The sequence below is a fragment of the Salvia hispanica genome, chromosome 3, assembly GCF_029641045.1.
Source record: "Salvia hispanica isolate PSC_SH4W2 chromosome 3, Shi_PSC_v1, whole genome shotgun sequence".
Lineage (NCBI taxonomy): Eukaryota > Viridiplantae > Streptophyta > Magnoliopsida > Lamiales > Lamiaceae > Salvia > Salvia hispanica.
The window spans coordinates 35,908,835-35,924,307 of NC_142694.1; the positions used below are offsets into that span (position 1 = coordinate 35,908,835).

The following is a 15,473-nucleotide window of genomic DNA, read 5'->3' on the forward strand; positions in this document are numbered from 1 at the left end:
TCCATGCCATGCCATGCCATGCACAGGAATATAAATTATAGTTTCTAATATACTTTCAGATAGTGTGTGGACAAAAGTTTCAATCAGCACAAGCTTGAGAATGATTCATGCAAATTGCAAATAGGATTTTGTTGCTCTAACAGTATAATTTAATTAAGGCCCCTACTGAATAATTTGTGCTGAAAGGTACATTTCACTTGGCTTTGAGGCATATTCATTGGAGAGGACAGTGATTGTAACAAATACCAGCAATTGGTGAGTTTAAGGTGATAAAAACAAGCAGCTACAGATTATTTACTTGTTAGATATGGCACTACCTTGGCACATGGTGGGAAAAGTGTATTGTTATCAATTATCATTGGTTATACCAAGATTTAGTATCCGATAAAGCACTTCCTAAGGAAGAATGTCGTGGATTATGGGGATTATGAGTGGTCTCGTTCGTTAAAGAGTAACTATTGTTAGAGCATTCTCAACAGTTTCCCTAAAACCTCCCTTATTTCTCCTTAACTCCTGCCACATCAGCGCCACATCAGCACCATAATTTATCCCCAGTTTTTAGCCAACTTTTAGCCAACTGCTCCAATGATTTCCCCTTATTTCTCCCTAACTCAACATTTCATTTTTACATCATCACTAATTTAATTGTTTTATTTTTGTATATAATAAAGCTAGCTAATTTAATTTATAAGACAAAACAAATAACAGTAATAAAGTTCGTTGTATTAAACACGGGTAAACATTACAACGACGAAAATTAATAAAAAAAATAGTACAGGAATGGAAAAAAAAATTCGAAGTAAAAAAATTCAAGGGCGGTGGGCGCGGTTTCTATTTGCCAACAATTCTTCGATCATATCGTGTTGTAGTGCTCGATGAGGAGAGAATGAAGAGAGAAAATGGATGAGGATGGGGAGAGAATGAAGAGAAGGTGTGTATTTATAGGGGGGAAATTAAAAAAAAAAAAACAAAAAATATATTTATCGCCGAATTATCGCCCACAGTGGTCGGCGATAATTCGGCGATAATCCGGATTTTTCGCCGGTTGGCGATAAAAAGGGAGGAAAAATCGCCGAATTATCGCCGACCTCTCCCATTGGTTGGCGATAACTCGGTGATAGACGGCGAAAAAACGCCGACTTTTAGCCGGCACCATTGGGAATGCTCTTAGATATTTTACGAGGGTTGTACGGTCATATTTATCGAAGTGTACCTGATACGTAAAGGAAGGTTCAATTGGGGATATAATAAATGACATTTTTTTTTACTTCACATTTTCACTGTTAGATAATTTACATATGAATATCTCAACAAGTCATCCATTATTAAATTATTATAATGTTCACTTGTCTATTATTAAATTATTATAATGTTCACTTGTCTACTACCAATCTACCATCCAACAAAATGTTATCAAAGATGATGAGATCTTTACAAGATTCTAACCTTTCCAGTTTACCTGACAGTTGGCAATTTTTTTTTGTCAAAAATAGAATAAAGTAGTAAAACTTCTTGGGCTTGAATAAATTTCAGTCAGTAAAAATCAAACAAAAAGCAATCAATAGATTCATCCTAAAAAATGCTAGTGGATACAACTAATGACCAAATCACACTATGACATAAGAATGTCAAGAACCTAACAAACATTTGCAAGAAACATTATTTTAAAGATGTAATTGGCTGCTAGTTGAAAAAGTGTCTAAATTCTCTTCCTTTTCATTCCTTTGAAAAATATTTTTTTTTACATCACACCACCATTCAACATGGACTGTTTCTGAAACAATTCAAAGCATGTGGAAAGATAGATACTCAAAGATGGCCCTCCATTGATTGTCTCCAACTAAAAATCATCATCTGATCATTAGGTAAAATCATAATCCAAATATGTTTTCGCAAATTATCACATTAAGTACAATCAATGGTGGGTCGGTACAATACACTATACCAAAAATTCTGTATAAGTAACCACACTTTTACCTTATTGAAATTTTCGGTACGACCAATTGCAATAGCGAAATTGTACCGCCTTTTTGGTAGACTGTAACAAAATTCGGTATTCCGGAATTTTACGGCATACCTAATTCGATATTCATATTATATTTGATGTTGGTATATACCAAAATTTTGGTATGTCGCGGTATATAACAGTATATGAAAATTCAAACTATTAACAAACCGTAATCCTTCGGTAAAATCACAGTATACGAAAAATTTGATATTTTTGGTACGATAGGTTCGGTATACCGATATTTGTATTTTTCTCCGCCCCCTAACCTAAGTACAATGCTTACTTAGGTGGCAAAATCTTCTCTAGGGTGATACTACTAAAATAGACATTTATAACACTTCATACCAAGTAAAAACCTAAACATGACAAAAAAAATAGCAAGCCTTTCAGAATGCAACTTTGGTTCAGAAAAAAATATACTTTTATCCTAAACAGAAGCCTCATTGCTGGTATATTCTATCCAGAGTCCTCAGTTTTGTACTTAACACTAAAACGAAGCGTAAAATCCATGGACCGGGCATTTCTGTCTCTGGTTTTTAGTACAGGTCCCTTTCTTGATCTCTGTCAATTTGTGGACCTATGACTAACCATAACTGGCTACCAAGTTTTAACAGTTCATGTGAACTTACAGTATATCTTCCCTGTTGGCGCATATGTTGAAACGTTAGCATCGTACGAGATTCTTTACTGTCCATCCGCCTATCCGAAGCTGGGGCTGGGCTGCTAACAACAGTATCAACCAAAATGCCAGAATTACTACAACATTGGGAAATTTAGTAGTGAGTAAATGTGTGTGAAAGGATCTGATTTTCTTGCAATGAGAAGTAGTGAAGTACTAAAAGATGCATCAATGATTATAAGTGAAGAACATGACATGTATTTTTATGTCTGAATGAGTAAAATGAGCATAAAATATTGATTTACAAAATAGACAGATAATTGAAAAAAGACATAGGAAAAGGAAAAGGGAAAAAGAAGAGAAGTAGTTACTGATGTGATTTTGACTTGATAAATGTTGCTATTAACTCCTAATTAGCTTTTTCCAACATGATTAATGGTCACCAAAACACTCAGTCTATATAAAGTTCAATAGTCTCACCAACACCTCTTATCAACCTCTCTTAACAGTAAGAACAAGATGAAGGTATAACACTTTCTCTTTTTTCTAACTCATCAAGTTTTCGCATTCGTCATCTTGATCTTGTCCCCGTTGCAGCTCTTAGGATGGATGCATCGCAAGTTCAAGCAGAACAGCAGCGAAACGCCAAAAGAATTCTCGTTCGGTCAGTTACAATAACTTCAAAATTTATGTAGGCATGAACAATAAGTACGATGATCGGAGTCTTGATGTTGAGATTTTCAGGTTTTAGCGGGCAGCCCTCGTTGGACGACCTGCAGTCCTACCAGAAGGGAGGCTATGGCGGCAAGCCCTTCACGAAGGCGCATAGGGACATGTACCGGAGGAACTCCTTTACGAGCCTAGAGGCTGCGAGGGAGGAAGAGGAGGAACTTGAGGAGGAGGAAAGGGCAAGTGCTCTGAATGAGCTCTTTCATGGATTCCTTCACATTGGCACTCTAGGGACTGAGCCGGTGATGACGGACGTCCCACCAACCCCGACATTCTCCATCTCGGTGGACCACATAGCTGAGAAGGAGACCAAAGTGACAGAGAATGAGCTGAAGCTGATCAACGATGAATTGGAAAAGGTTCTTGCAGCAGAGGGAGACAGCTGCAATCTCTCATCAGGGAGGAACAGCCATGTTAGTGCTGGAAGGATCAGCCACTGCAGCGTGATTACACTAAGCGGGAAGCCGCCTCTCGACAATGCTGAGAGTGGGAGTGAGGCAACCATCTGTCCTCTACAGAGCTACCTTTTTGGATCAGCAATTGGGATGCAAGAGACGACTACACCACCGGTGCACAAGGAGCAGCGGACCTCTCTCGGGGAGCTGTTTCAGAAGACGAAACAGGCGGAAGAGAAGAGGACCGAGAAGGAAACAGACAAGTCAGCAGTTCATGTTATGAAAAAGATGCTCAAGAGGAAAATCTCTTCAACTCCAACCACAGCTGAAACTAAACTGAATAAGGTTTGTAACAAACTAACTAACAAACTGACTAACAAACTAACTAACTTGACTAACAGAATGGAAAGTGGGATTGCAGATTCTGCAGATGTTCAATAGAAAGGTTCATCCCGAGAACTCGACTTGCTGTTCGCAGAATCATAACCCCAACAAGAATGAGGCGAAGAGGCTTAGTGGTGGCCATGTGATGGAATACAGCAATGGAGGGCTACGGCCATCGGCCGAGGACATCATAATATATCCACATCAAGCAAGGGAAAACATGTTGAGCTACAAGAGTAACCAATCCCAGAATGCAGCAAAAGCCTGTGGTGATGAGCTCTGGGTGAAGACTGATGCAGACTGTAAGTCGCGTAAAACTACTACTGCTAGTACTACGCTAAGGGCTCGTTTGGTTTGCTTGACATGACATAAACTAGTTTCCTTTGTGTTGGATTTGTAGATTTGGTGTTGGAGCTCTGAGGTTGATGGAAGAAGCAAGCTGAGGCGCATGGCTCTTATTGATGCAATAGTATTTTGAGATATTTGCAAATCTGAGATTTCCTGCGTGGATTTCATATTTGAGTGGTTGTTACATTTTTTTTTTCCCTTTCATGATGAGTTTGCAAGAATGATAATAAGACAGGTACTGGCTGTCTTGTTTCTGGTTTTATTGTGTGTAGAGTGAAAAAACTGTTTTATTGTGTTCTATAAAACTTGAGATACTTTTACTGCTTAGATGGCATTCTATGTTTTAACAAATTTTTGGTTGAAATTTATTAAACTGAGAATGTGTTAATATAGATTGGGAAAACTGCATTGCATAAACATATTCTAAATTTTAACATTGAAGGAGCACTCACTAAGCATGGGTACTGAAGCTATAGGTCAATTATGAAAATACTTAATAATCTAACAATAATAAGCTACACCAAACTTCAACTAACACAAATATGTGGAAAATAAAAAAACATTGAAATGATTTTAGGGCTACATTGTAGTTGGCTTGTGTGATTTTCTCTTGATTGTTATACATTTTTTATAGATTCCAATTTTAGTTATGCATGGAAGATTTATTTATTTTTGTACAAGACTTAATTTGTTTTAATTTTAATAAGATTCTTCTTGATTTGATTCTCCTTATCTTGGCTCTAATTGAGATCTTCTTTTCAACATTCTCCCTCAAGTAGAGTATAGGGCTTTCCAATGCTTAAACTTTTCATGAGTGGCTTAAATTGTGATTTTCTGGAAGTTAGGGGACTTTATTTTCCTTCTCCAAATTTTTGTACATCCTAGAAGGAAATCAATCATCTTCGAGTCATCGTCTCCCTTTTTCGTCGGCCATTGTGCGTCTCCTTTCTTGGCGGCTCCACCTCAACATGATTAGTTCTATCATGTTGAACTTGATTATCTAATGTGTTAATTCTGGCTTTATTGTCACAAAAAATCTAACAAGTATAGATCGGATGGGTGGAAGTCGAGTTCAATCAATAGCTTCAGTTGCCATAACATATTCCTTTGGTCGATGAAGATTCATCCCTTTGATCCGAGTACTTCGACACTTCAAAAGTATTATCGTGCTCCCAAAAGTTTCATTAATAATTACGTGAATATACTCATTTTTTTTTAACTTTTTAGCTCCCCATGCAAGAACGGTTGATAGTTGATACCATCGAACTGATGGAGGGATCAATCCTCATTAGCACCAAGCGAAGCAACACACGAACTATATTCATTTTTGCAAATGTCGAAAAAGTCTTTGAATAGTCCTCTTCATCCATCTGAGAGTATCATTTTGCTACCAACATGGTCATGTACCTTTCGATGGCCTGGTCTAGTCCGTTTGATGGTGAAGATCCACCTACAGCCCACGGGTCACTTTCCATGAGGTAATTTGCAATTCCTTGTCAATGTGTCCATCTCCACCTTCATCCCCTAATGTTTGGTCTTTTGCGGACTTTCCTCTTCTTTATATAAAGCTACTTCAAAGGCATTCGTCGTTTTAGAGAGGCTCTCCCGACCTATTGGCCACTCAATATATATATACTTTGTAGCAATCTGTTTAGGATTGTACCTCTTGGATGGAACTCCTCTCCTTCGCAGTAGCACATAGTGGGGGAGTGTGGGGATAGGCTGAGAATTGATTTTAGAACAGACTAGTAACAATTAATTGTGAGAGGGTAATAATAATGCTGTAAATATGTCACGCAGAATTTTTTACATTAATGGAATAATATACATATAAAGAAGGGAACTGGTAAATGAATGTAGAATAAGATTAGCAAGAATTTATTGAACAAATAGGGATACAGATTGAGCTAGCAGGAGTTATCCATGAAGTCGACCAACAAATCTTGAACCATTCCTCTATCCGGCATTTTTCCAGCCGCACCGTATATCGGAGCAAGCCCTCCTTTCATAGGCCCGGGATTCGCCTTCACCTGTCGTTTCATCCAAATATTATATACAATCATCATCTTCTCTCTTAACATATAATACTATTAGGTTGCTGCATCTTCATTGATAATAACGAACTTACAGTTTGCACGGAGTCTTTTAGATCCTTGACGAAGTCGTTAATCACATTCACATGTTGAAGAGTCACACAGATATGGATGCTGATCATACAACGTCGAGCACACGGAACAATCAAGATAAATATCAACTAAATTCAACACTAGGACGGAGAGGAAAGATAATGTTACCTATTGGGCCTCTGTAGTGCATTCAAGTGCCATCCTTTTGATGACATGATGTCGTTCACTTCAAATATGTCCAAGCTGTTGGATCCAAAAGCCACAAGTGTCATATCGGGCCTTCCAACGACGAACAGTTCTGGAATTTGGCGCACCCTGCAATGGAAGGGTTGATGGTATAAGTTCAGCGATAACATTTTGAGGAGTTGAGTTGATCAGTTTACCCCTCCTCTAGCCTCTTTGACGCTTCCATGATCTTCCTTGTGTTTTCTAGATAACCTGTTCACCACAAATTTTTCGATTCAGTCACGAGAAACACACCAGCGACAGTAAACAGGCAATGAATGTGAGAATTGTAACCTTCTAACCCAAGGGACATCATTGCTGCCCAAGCTCCGGCTATCAGAGCTCCAGGCCTGCTTCCAGCAATTGTCGGAGATACATAGAGCCCACCAGTCCACTCAGTGACTGGACAGAAAGCAAAAGAATACACATAGTAAAAACTATTAGCAACGGAATCATGTATGTAAAAAAAAAGAAAAAAAAATAGTATATATAATGGCTGCATCAATTAAATGCTTTATAGATTTATTTGGACGGAATAAAAGGTCTGGGTGCAGAAAGCAACTCACCAGCAACAAATTGATTCTTTACAAGAGTGTTCAATTGCCAAATGATCCAGCACCACGAGTAACCAGCAGAGTTCAAGGCAGGAATATCAGTAAAGAAATTAAATAGATAGGCACGATTATGAGTAAAGATTATTTCAAGGGGTGTTTTGCAATAAGCTCTTTAAAACATCTTACAAGATGTCTGGACACTTGTATGCTCTAATTTCAAGAGGTGTTTTGCAAACTATGACATCACTAACATCTTCAAAGTGGTATATCCAAACACTTCAACATCATATTTTGTAAATAAGTCAGCATTAGCTCTAAGTATATCTTACCAGAACTTGTAAGCTCCTTTTTAAAATAGGCTTTGCCAAACACCATCTTAATGTAAAGACCAAAAGAAATACTTTGAAGACACTTGGTCTTAACAAAAATACAAGCAAGTATATGTAGTACCTTCCGTATGTCATGGTCCCTGTATAGAACCACACTCGTTCCTTTAGGAGCCAGCCCATACTTGTGAACATCCACAGATATGGATGTTACTCCTCTGACAGAGAAATCAAATGGTGGCAAAGGATACCTAGGAGACAAAGTCAGATGTTATTATCAAATATACTACACAATGAACAATAAGATATTCTACTCAAGATAAGATAAAAAATTATACAGCACTGCCATGATATCATGATCATATTTGGGAGTCGAAAACCAATCTCCAAAAATCACAAGATAGAAGAGGGGCATCACAATTGCAGGAAAGAATTTGAAACAATTCCAAATAAGAATCATAAGATTCATCACTCATCAAATCATTTCTGAACATTTGGCAACATACCCAAGCTTACGAGCAAAAGGCAACACAAACCCACCGAGGCAAAGGTCAACATGCAAACAGATCCCGTGGGTATAAGCTAACTCACCAAGCTCCTACAAAGAGAATCATAACGTCAAGATTTCTATAAAGCAAAAGAAGCTCGAGTTGAGCAAGATAATAGTGGACAACATGCCTCAATTGGGTCAATAATTCCATGAGGGAAGCCAGGTGCTGATCCAACAATCTACAGAAACACAGTCACCCAAGGGGATTAAAATCGGCATCAGAAACTGCTCATAAACTTTTACATTGAAAGCCAAAACTTTGAACTTCACTGGAATCAAGCTGGCATGGACATTGAATTAGCTCTATTTCAATCAAAATGCACTATCCAAAATATTTATTGTAGTACCACTGAGGTCTTACAACATCAAATGCAAATATCATAAACAACTAGATTATGTTACTTATGCAGCCTAAAGGTATCAGAATAGAGTCTGACCATTATTGTGTTCCGGTTAATATGTCGTTTGATGGCTTTAACATCAGCTTTAAAATCTTGGTCCACAGGAACACGCCACAACGTGATCTTAAAATATTGTGCAGCCTTGTCATATGCTGAATGAGCTGAAACCGGTATGATCCTAGTACCAGAAAATCATAGACCAAATCAGTTCTGTAACCTCTCATAAAACAAATAGGAAATATCGACAGCGAAAGTTTCACTGACATTTCTGGGTTAGTTATTCCCTTCTTAGTTTTCATATAATCCCGTGAAGATTTCACTGCCATTAATATACTTTCTGTCCCTCCTGATGTCATATTTCCACATATTTGCCCACCAGAAGCCTTTTCCTTACTCCCAAGCAGGGCTGCTGTCATTGCCACGACTTCAGATTCAAACTTCACTACACTCTGGAATACATCTAGATGCAAAGGATTGGTATGCGCAAACCTGGAAAGCCATTCAAAAATCTTATAAGAGCATATATATAAAGACGAAAAAAAATGATCAGTTACCACATCCATATCTAGATTCTTAGTTCATGAAACCGGAAAATAACATTATTTAGGAATACCACACTTCAACCTAATAGGTGAGAATTTATCCATTTATTGACAAGAGTTGCTGGCTATTCAAGAAAGCTGAAATTGCTAAGTGGAAACTTAGTAAGAAGATACATCTCACTGACATGGAGCATGCCTCATTGATCAACGAAAAATGCCCTTCCTGTTCGCTTCCTGCAATGTATCTGAACGAAACACATAGAACTAAGAAAACCTGAACTATGAGTTGCAGCTAAAAAAAATTCAATATATAAGGTAACAAGTGTGGAAGGTGATATGATCGACGGAAGACATACACTGTACCGGAACATTTGCCCTGCCACGCCACATCTTTTAGCTTCTCATCTTTCATTTTATCAATAACCTCACCTCCTAAGCCTGTCATAGGCAACTCGGTCCTCCAACTGTCTCTCTTCGATTTACCAGAACCTTGCAACTTATCCACAACCTGCAGTAGCGAAGTCAATGGCTTATATGAAGGTAAAAATTATTCAATCAGAAAACATATTGTAACTTGAACAAACATTTCTGTGCAGGAAACCAAAGTATAAGTAGCATGATTCATCAAATAGACATAAATAGAAGTCCAAATCATTAATGCAGCATTCTGGTCCAGAAAATCAGTTTAGTTTATTCATCTAGCCCCACTGCTACATTAATTACTCCTCTCTTCCTCTTGCAGTTCAGTTAATGCAACAATCACACCTCATCATTTCATTTCAAACTTCGAGACTTACAAATTCCACATAAATACTGAAAGAAGCGGCAAAATATAAAATATGAACACTATTAGATTACCTTTTGCTTTTCAGCATCGATGTACCTCTGCACACCAGGCACCAACCTAATGAAACACGCAGACACGGATTAATCGATCAATTAGTCAGAGGAAACATTCCTTCACAAGCTGGATATGAATAAAAAGTGAGATATTACTTGACAGAGGCCATGGCCAGCTCGACGGCGGAGGATTTGAGGCCTTTCTCGGAAACCACGGCAAGCATGGAGCGAAGTGATCTGGCGAAGAAGAGCGTCAACAGAGGTGTGAGAAGAAGCGCGAGAGGCTCGAATTGAAGCAAGTAGGAATTAGCAGAAGCTCTGAATTGATGCAGAGAGGAGGATATGTGATGAAAATCCATCGTTGTGTTCGATGCTAGGTTTGAATGTGGATATGATTGAATCTGATGCGTATGGAGTTAGGAATCCGTTTTTATATGGTATTGGTAGTAGTGTGATTGAACTGGCGTGGAAGGAACATTCTCTACAGATTTAAATGCTCATACGATGAATATGATAGAGTCTCTCTGTGTGGACTAGTCTGCGTAGCTGCATTTATGCTGGGAAACAAGGACATAAGAGTCGTCAATTGAGTCTCAGCGTTTCTCTTGTGTACTCATTTATATTATTATTTCTTTTACTTTATTCTATCATCAATCTCACATCCAAATTCATATTTATTATCTGGAAAATATATCTTGCATCATTCAGATCTGATATTACGATTTACACCCATATCAAGACCTACTTTCATTTCTATGCACATTATCACTTGTTGGATAACATAAATGTGAAGTCAAAGTGAAATTTTTGATATGCCTTGGTTGAATTGAGTAATTGTTTAAGTGGTTTTTTTTATAATTCTTTGGGTGGAACTGGAACAATATCGCTTCTTATGACTCCGCATCACCAGATTTATTTAGTGCGACATTTTATTAAAAACAAATAAAGTAGTACTCCTGTGATTTTAGTGATAGAAAAAAAAAGTTAAGATATAAAAATGCTAAAGTTGATGAGAACAGGGAAAACGTTTTTAGCATGGGCTTGGGCTATCTTATGGGCTTATAAGATTAGGACTCATGAATATTAAATGTGCATTTCAGTCCAGATAAGTTTCTTATCTAGGTATTTACATAACATGTTCACTATAGGCCATGCTTGGTTAATGAAAAAGTAAAATTAACGAGGAAAATGATTTTTGGAAAAATAAATCCTAAGAATATGATTCTTAGTAACTTTACTTTCCCGTATTTGGAAAATATCAAGATTTTAAATTTATATTTAATTTAAACACCAAACTAGAAATATACTTATTATTTTTTATTTATAGAAAAGAATAATAATACAAAAATTTTAATAAATTATGAATTACAAATAATAATTATTATATTATTATATTTATTATTACAATGGATAGTGTAAATATGATTATCCATCATAATATGCAATAATATAATTATAATTATAGTATGAAATATTATACTCATTTATAATATGGATACCTGAAATTCGATTTCCTTTCCTCGAAAGAAGGAACTCCAAAGATAATAATAATAATAATAATAATAATAATAATAATAATAATAATAATAATAATAATAATAATTAGTATTATAATTATAATATTTACGGATAATATAATTGAATAAATTTAATAAATTAAAATTGTAGTATGACTCTATTGATTAATTATTAATTTATAAAAATAATAATTATTATTTATTATATGATTTATATTATATAATCATATTTTAATTATTTAATAATTTATTATAAAATATAGTTATAATTATAATAATTTTAATCATAGTTAATTATTATGCTGAAATTAAGTACTATGATTTATAATTTTAAATTATTTTTAAAACATTCTAATTAATAATAATAATAATAATAATAATAATAATAATAATAATAAAACTATACTATATTTCATTAAATATGTAAGAATCTTAAAACTGGGAAAAAGAATACCTAAGAAAACTTAGGATTCATAATCCTGGAAAGTTGTACTAACTCTTGTTCTCGGATTCTGAATACTTTCCCAGTTTGATTAAAAACTGAAACAAACACAGAAATTTAAAATTTAAGGAATCAGATTATTTTATAGGATAGAATCTTGGCAATCAAACATGACCTATAGAGTTTTTCTATCTTGTATCTTAGCGTCCGATTTATATTCCAACACATTTGAAAATGTGACACACAATAAAAACACTAATATTAGAGCACTCCCAATGTCGCCGGCTAAAAGTCGGCGTTTTTTCGCCGTCTATCGCCGAGTTATCGCCGACCAATGGGAGAGGTCGGCGATAATTCGGCGATTTTTCCTCCCGTTTTATCGCCGGATTATCGCCGAATTATCGCCCACAGTGGTCGGCGATAATTCGGCGATAAATATATATACTATACAACGGCTAATAATGCAACATTATAGACTAATAATGCATTGATCACAACCATCCAATTCAAGGATCCAATGGCTGAGATTAAGAAGGAAATAGGACACTTAGGGTGTAAAGGAGCCTAACGCACCCCTATATATATATATATATATATTTAATTTCCCCCCTATAAATACACACCTTCTCTTCATTCTCTCCCCATCCTCATCCCTTTTCTCTCTTCATTCTCTCCTCATCCTCATCCCTTTTCGTCGTTGTAATGTTTACCCGTGTTTAATACAACGAACTTTATTACTATTATTTGTTTTGTCTTATAAATTAAATTAGTTAGCTTTATTATATACAAAAATAAAATAATTAAATTAGTGATGATGTAAAAATGAAATGTTGAGTTAGGGAGAAATAAGGGAGAAACCATTGGAGCAGTTGGCTAAAAGTTGGCTAAAAACTGGGGATAAATTATGGTGCTGATGTAGCGCTGATGTGGCAGGAGTTAGGGAGAAATAAGAGAGGTTTTAGGAAATCTGTTGGGAATGCTCTTATTATTTTATGTGAACTTACATCTTTTGAGTTTACATTACATGTGAACTTAGGAAAATACATCTTTTGATCTATTGACCAATGTGACAATTACGTCGGCCCATCTTGCATCCACTTATAAGAAAAAAAGAGAGAGAAAAAATTAAATTTATTTGATTCGGATGGAAATGAATGATGCGTATATTAGATGGTATATCATGCTATTGTATTGATGTAATAATATCTTGTCGTATTTTTGACGTGGACGCATTTGGAATTTGTGGTGCCGTGTGTGACAATTGAATCAAGATTTTATTAGAGGAAAAATAACTAAAACGACCATGACGGCTATTAGTGTATATATGGGATAATATAATTTTTATTAAAGTGTAAAACTTGAAAATGCTTGTCCATCGTGCCTCGTATCTTGAGTTCTTGACATTGTTTTTATTAGGGTGTTCGGTTTGCAAGATTGTATCTGGATTAAATATATAGTATTTTGGTTGGTGAGATTAAATCTCACAACTCAATCATAGATGAGTAATCATGAGATAATTAATCATATCTTACTATTATTTTATCTTGAAAACGAAACATCACCGTTGTCTATTGTTTGTTTTTTTGTTTTTTTATTTTAACTAGGCAATGTGTATTGTGTGATAATAGAATGTTGCTTTATCTTTGTTTTGGCTTAGCTATACGGTTAGAAACTTAGAATATTTTCTTTTATGTAGAAAATAACAAATCCGTCGATTTCCCGATAAATTGAATTTACTGAAACATAATCTAGTGTGGCCAATTGTAATATTTATCACTATTAGAGCATGAATAACCCTGGTCCGGATTTGGGCCGCAAGTCCCCTCCACGTCATCATTCCCTCAAATTAGGGGTTCCAGGCCACAACTCATCTAACACCGCAGGCCACAACTCGGGCCACAACTCAGGCCACAACTATTCATCTGCACTATTCACAACATATTTTAATCGTAAAATAGAATACGTTGAACAATTAAAACCGAGAAAATTCATTGTTCAGTCGGAAAATAGAAAATTACAACATTGAAATTTAAAAATTCGAAAAAAAAAAAATTAAAACATAAGTCAATTGCGGTTCCAAATTTCTTCAATTAGATCCGCTTGGAGGCGTGTGTGTTGATCTTCTTGGCGCATTGCCGCTGAATGGGCCATGACATTGCGCACGTCGGGAGGAACATCTGATCACTCCATCGAGGATCTGCAGAGAAATAATCCATGAAAAGCCGCAAACCAGCTTGTTCACGGTCTCGGTGGATATACATCCGAGTACGCGGTACCCGGTCGTGTTGCTCGTTCCACGCTTGGATAGCAGCTTGATAGCGTTCCACCTCGTTGTTGATTTCTTCTTGGATTGCGGGCATCGCCGTCTCTAACATTCGAGCCATTTGAGCTTCGATTGCTCGTTGGCCTTCACGCCGAGGATTCATTTTTCGAATTTTATGGTGAGTGAGAGGGAATGAAGTTGAAGTGATTTGAAAATGGATGGAAGAGTGATATTTATATATTAATTTTCGAATTTTTTTTAAAAAAATAAATAAAAAATCGGAGGGGACTTGCGGCCCGGCCCGAACGCAAATAACGCCGGGACGGGCCGCAACCGATGCGGCCCGGGCACGCATATCGCCGGCCTGGACGTGACGGAGGGAGAGGCCCCGGGACGCAACTGCGTCCTCGGGACCGGCCTGGGCCGAGCCGCATCGTCGTCCAACGCTAAACACGGGCCGGGACTCGCGAGTTGCGGCCCGGCCCAGTAGCGTTATTCATGCTCTTAGTATATTTATGGAGTATTTTTCTGTAGGATAATTGTCGCTTTCTAATTAGTGGCTAATCGCGTGATTATAACATTTCTCAATTAATTAGAGTGTTCCCACTTCTTTATGGCCCATTATTCCGAAACTACCCCGAAACCTATAACATTACAATTAGCCCATTCACATAGTATTTAATTTTATAATACAATTAATTTCAATTATTAATTAGATATAGGTGTGAGTACTGGATTCGGATTTGAGAAATAGAAACAAACAAAAATTGGAGGTTTATTTCTTTATAGAAAAGTGATGCACCGCAACTACCATAAACACTCAAAAACAATTCGTAACTATTTCTAACAAACCTAAATTGGAAGTTTGTTTTCGTTATTAAACAATGGACAATATAACTAAATAAATCTCACGGCCTGGAAAGAACTATATATGGCACTCAACCGAACATAGAAAATAATTAAACTGAACACCCACGTATAAAATAAAAATACTACTATAATATATAACCGATTAATATAAATCAAATAACGAGACTTTTTAAGTCTTCTTAGGTTTTACCATATTTAATAGACTATTAATATTTTCGTCTTGTGCGAACAAATTCCTCGTCGCATATCATAGAAAGTGACATTTTTGAAGAAAATGTATTTTAGTCCATTCAACAAAGAAAACCAAAAAAATCCACACGCAATCGTATATTTT

General features: G+C 36.3%; 2 protein-coding genes across 2 annotated transcripts; one reads left to right on the forward strand and one right to left on the reverse strand.

Moving 5' to 3' along the window:
* The first annotated feature begins 3,064 nt into the window (after positions 1–3,064).
* Positions 3,065–4,810, forward strand: LOC125214921 (protein LAZY 1-like). The gene is made up of 5 exons (XM_048116151.2): positions 3,065–3,152; positions 3,225–3,291; positions 3,372–4,096; positions 4,173–4,437; positions 4,536–4,810. Exons 1-5 carry the CDS (start codon positions 3,147–3,149, stop codon positions 4,553–4,555), a joined length of 1,083 nt encoding a protein of 360 aa, XP_047972108.1. The 5' UTR covers positions 3,065–3,146; the 3' UTR covers positions 4,556–4,810.
* A 1,432-nt stretch (positions 4,811–6,242) lies between these two features.
* Positions 6,243–10,575, reverse strand: DPL1 (dihydrosphingosine phosphate lyase). Its single transcript, XM_048116150.2, has 15 exons — positions 10,204–10,575; positions 10,066–10,111; positions 9,564–9,715; positions 9,393–9,452; positions 8,930–9,154; positions 8,702–8,843; positions 8,393–8,443; positions 8,221–8,312; positions 7,839–7,965; positions 7,401–7,416; positions 7,129–7,236; positions 6,993–7,047; positions 6,778–6,924; positions 6,612–6,690; positions 6,243–6,513 (listed from the first exon to the last, which is right to left on the reverse strand). Exons 1-15 carry the CDS (start codon positions 10,404–10,406, stop codon positions 6,391–6,393), a joined length of 1,626 nt encoding a protein of 541 aa, XP_047972107.2. The 5' UTR covers positions 10,407–10,575; the 3' UTR covers positions 6,243–6,390.
* Positions 10,576–15,473: the final 4,898 nt, after the last annotated feature.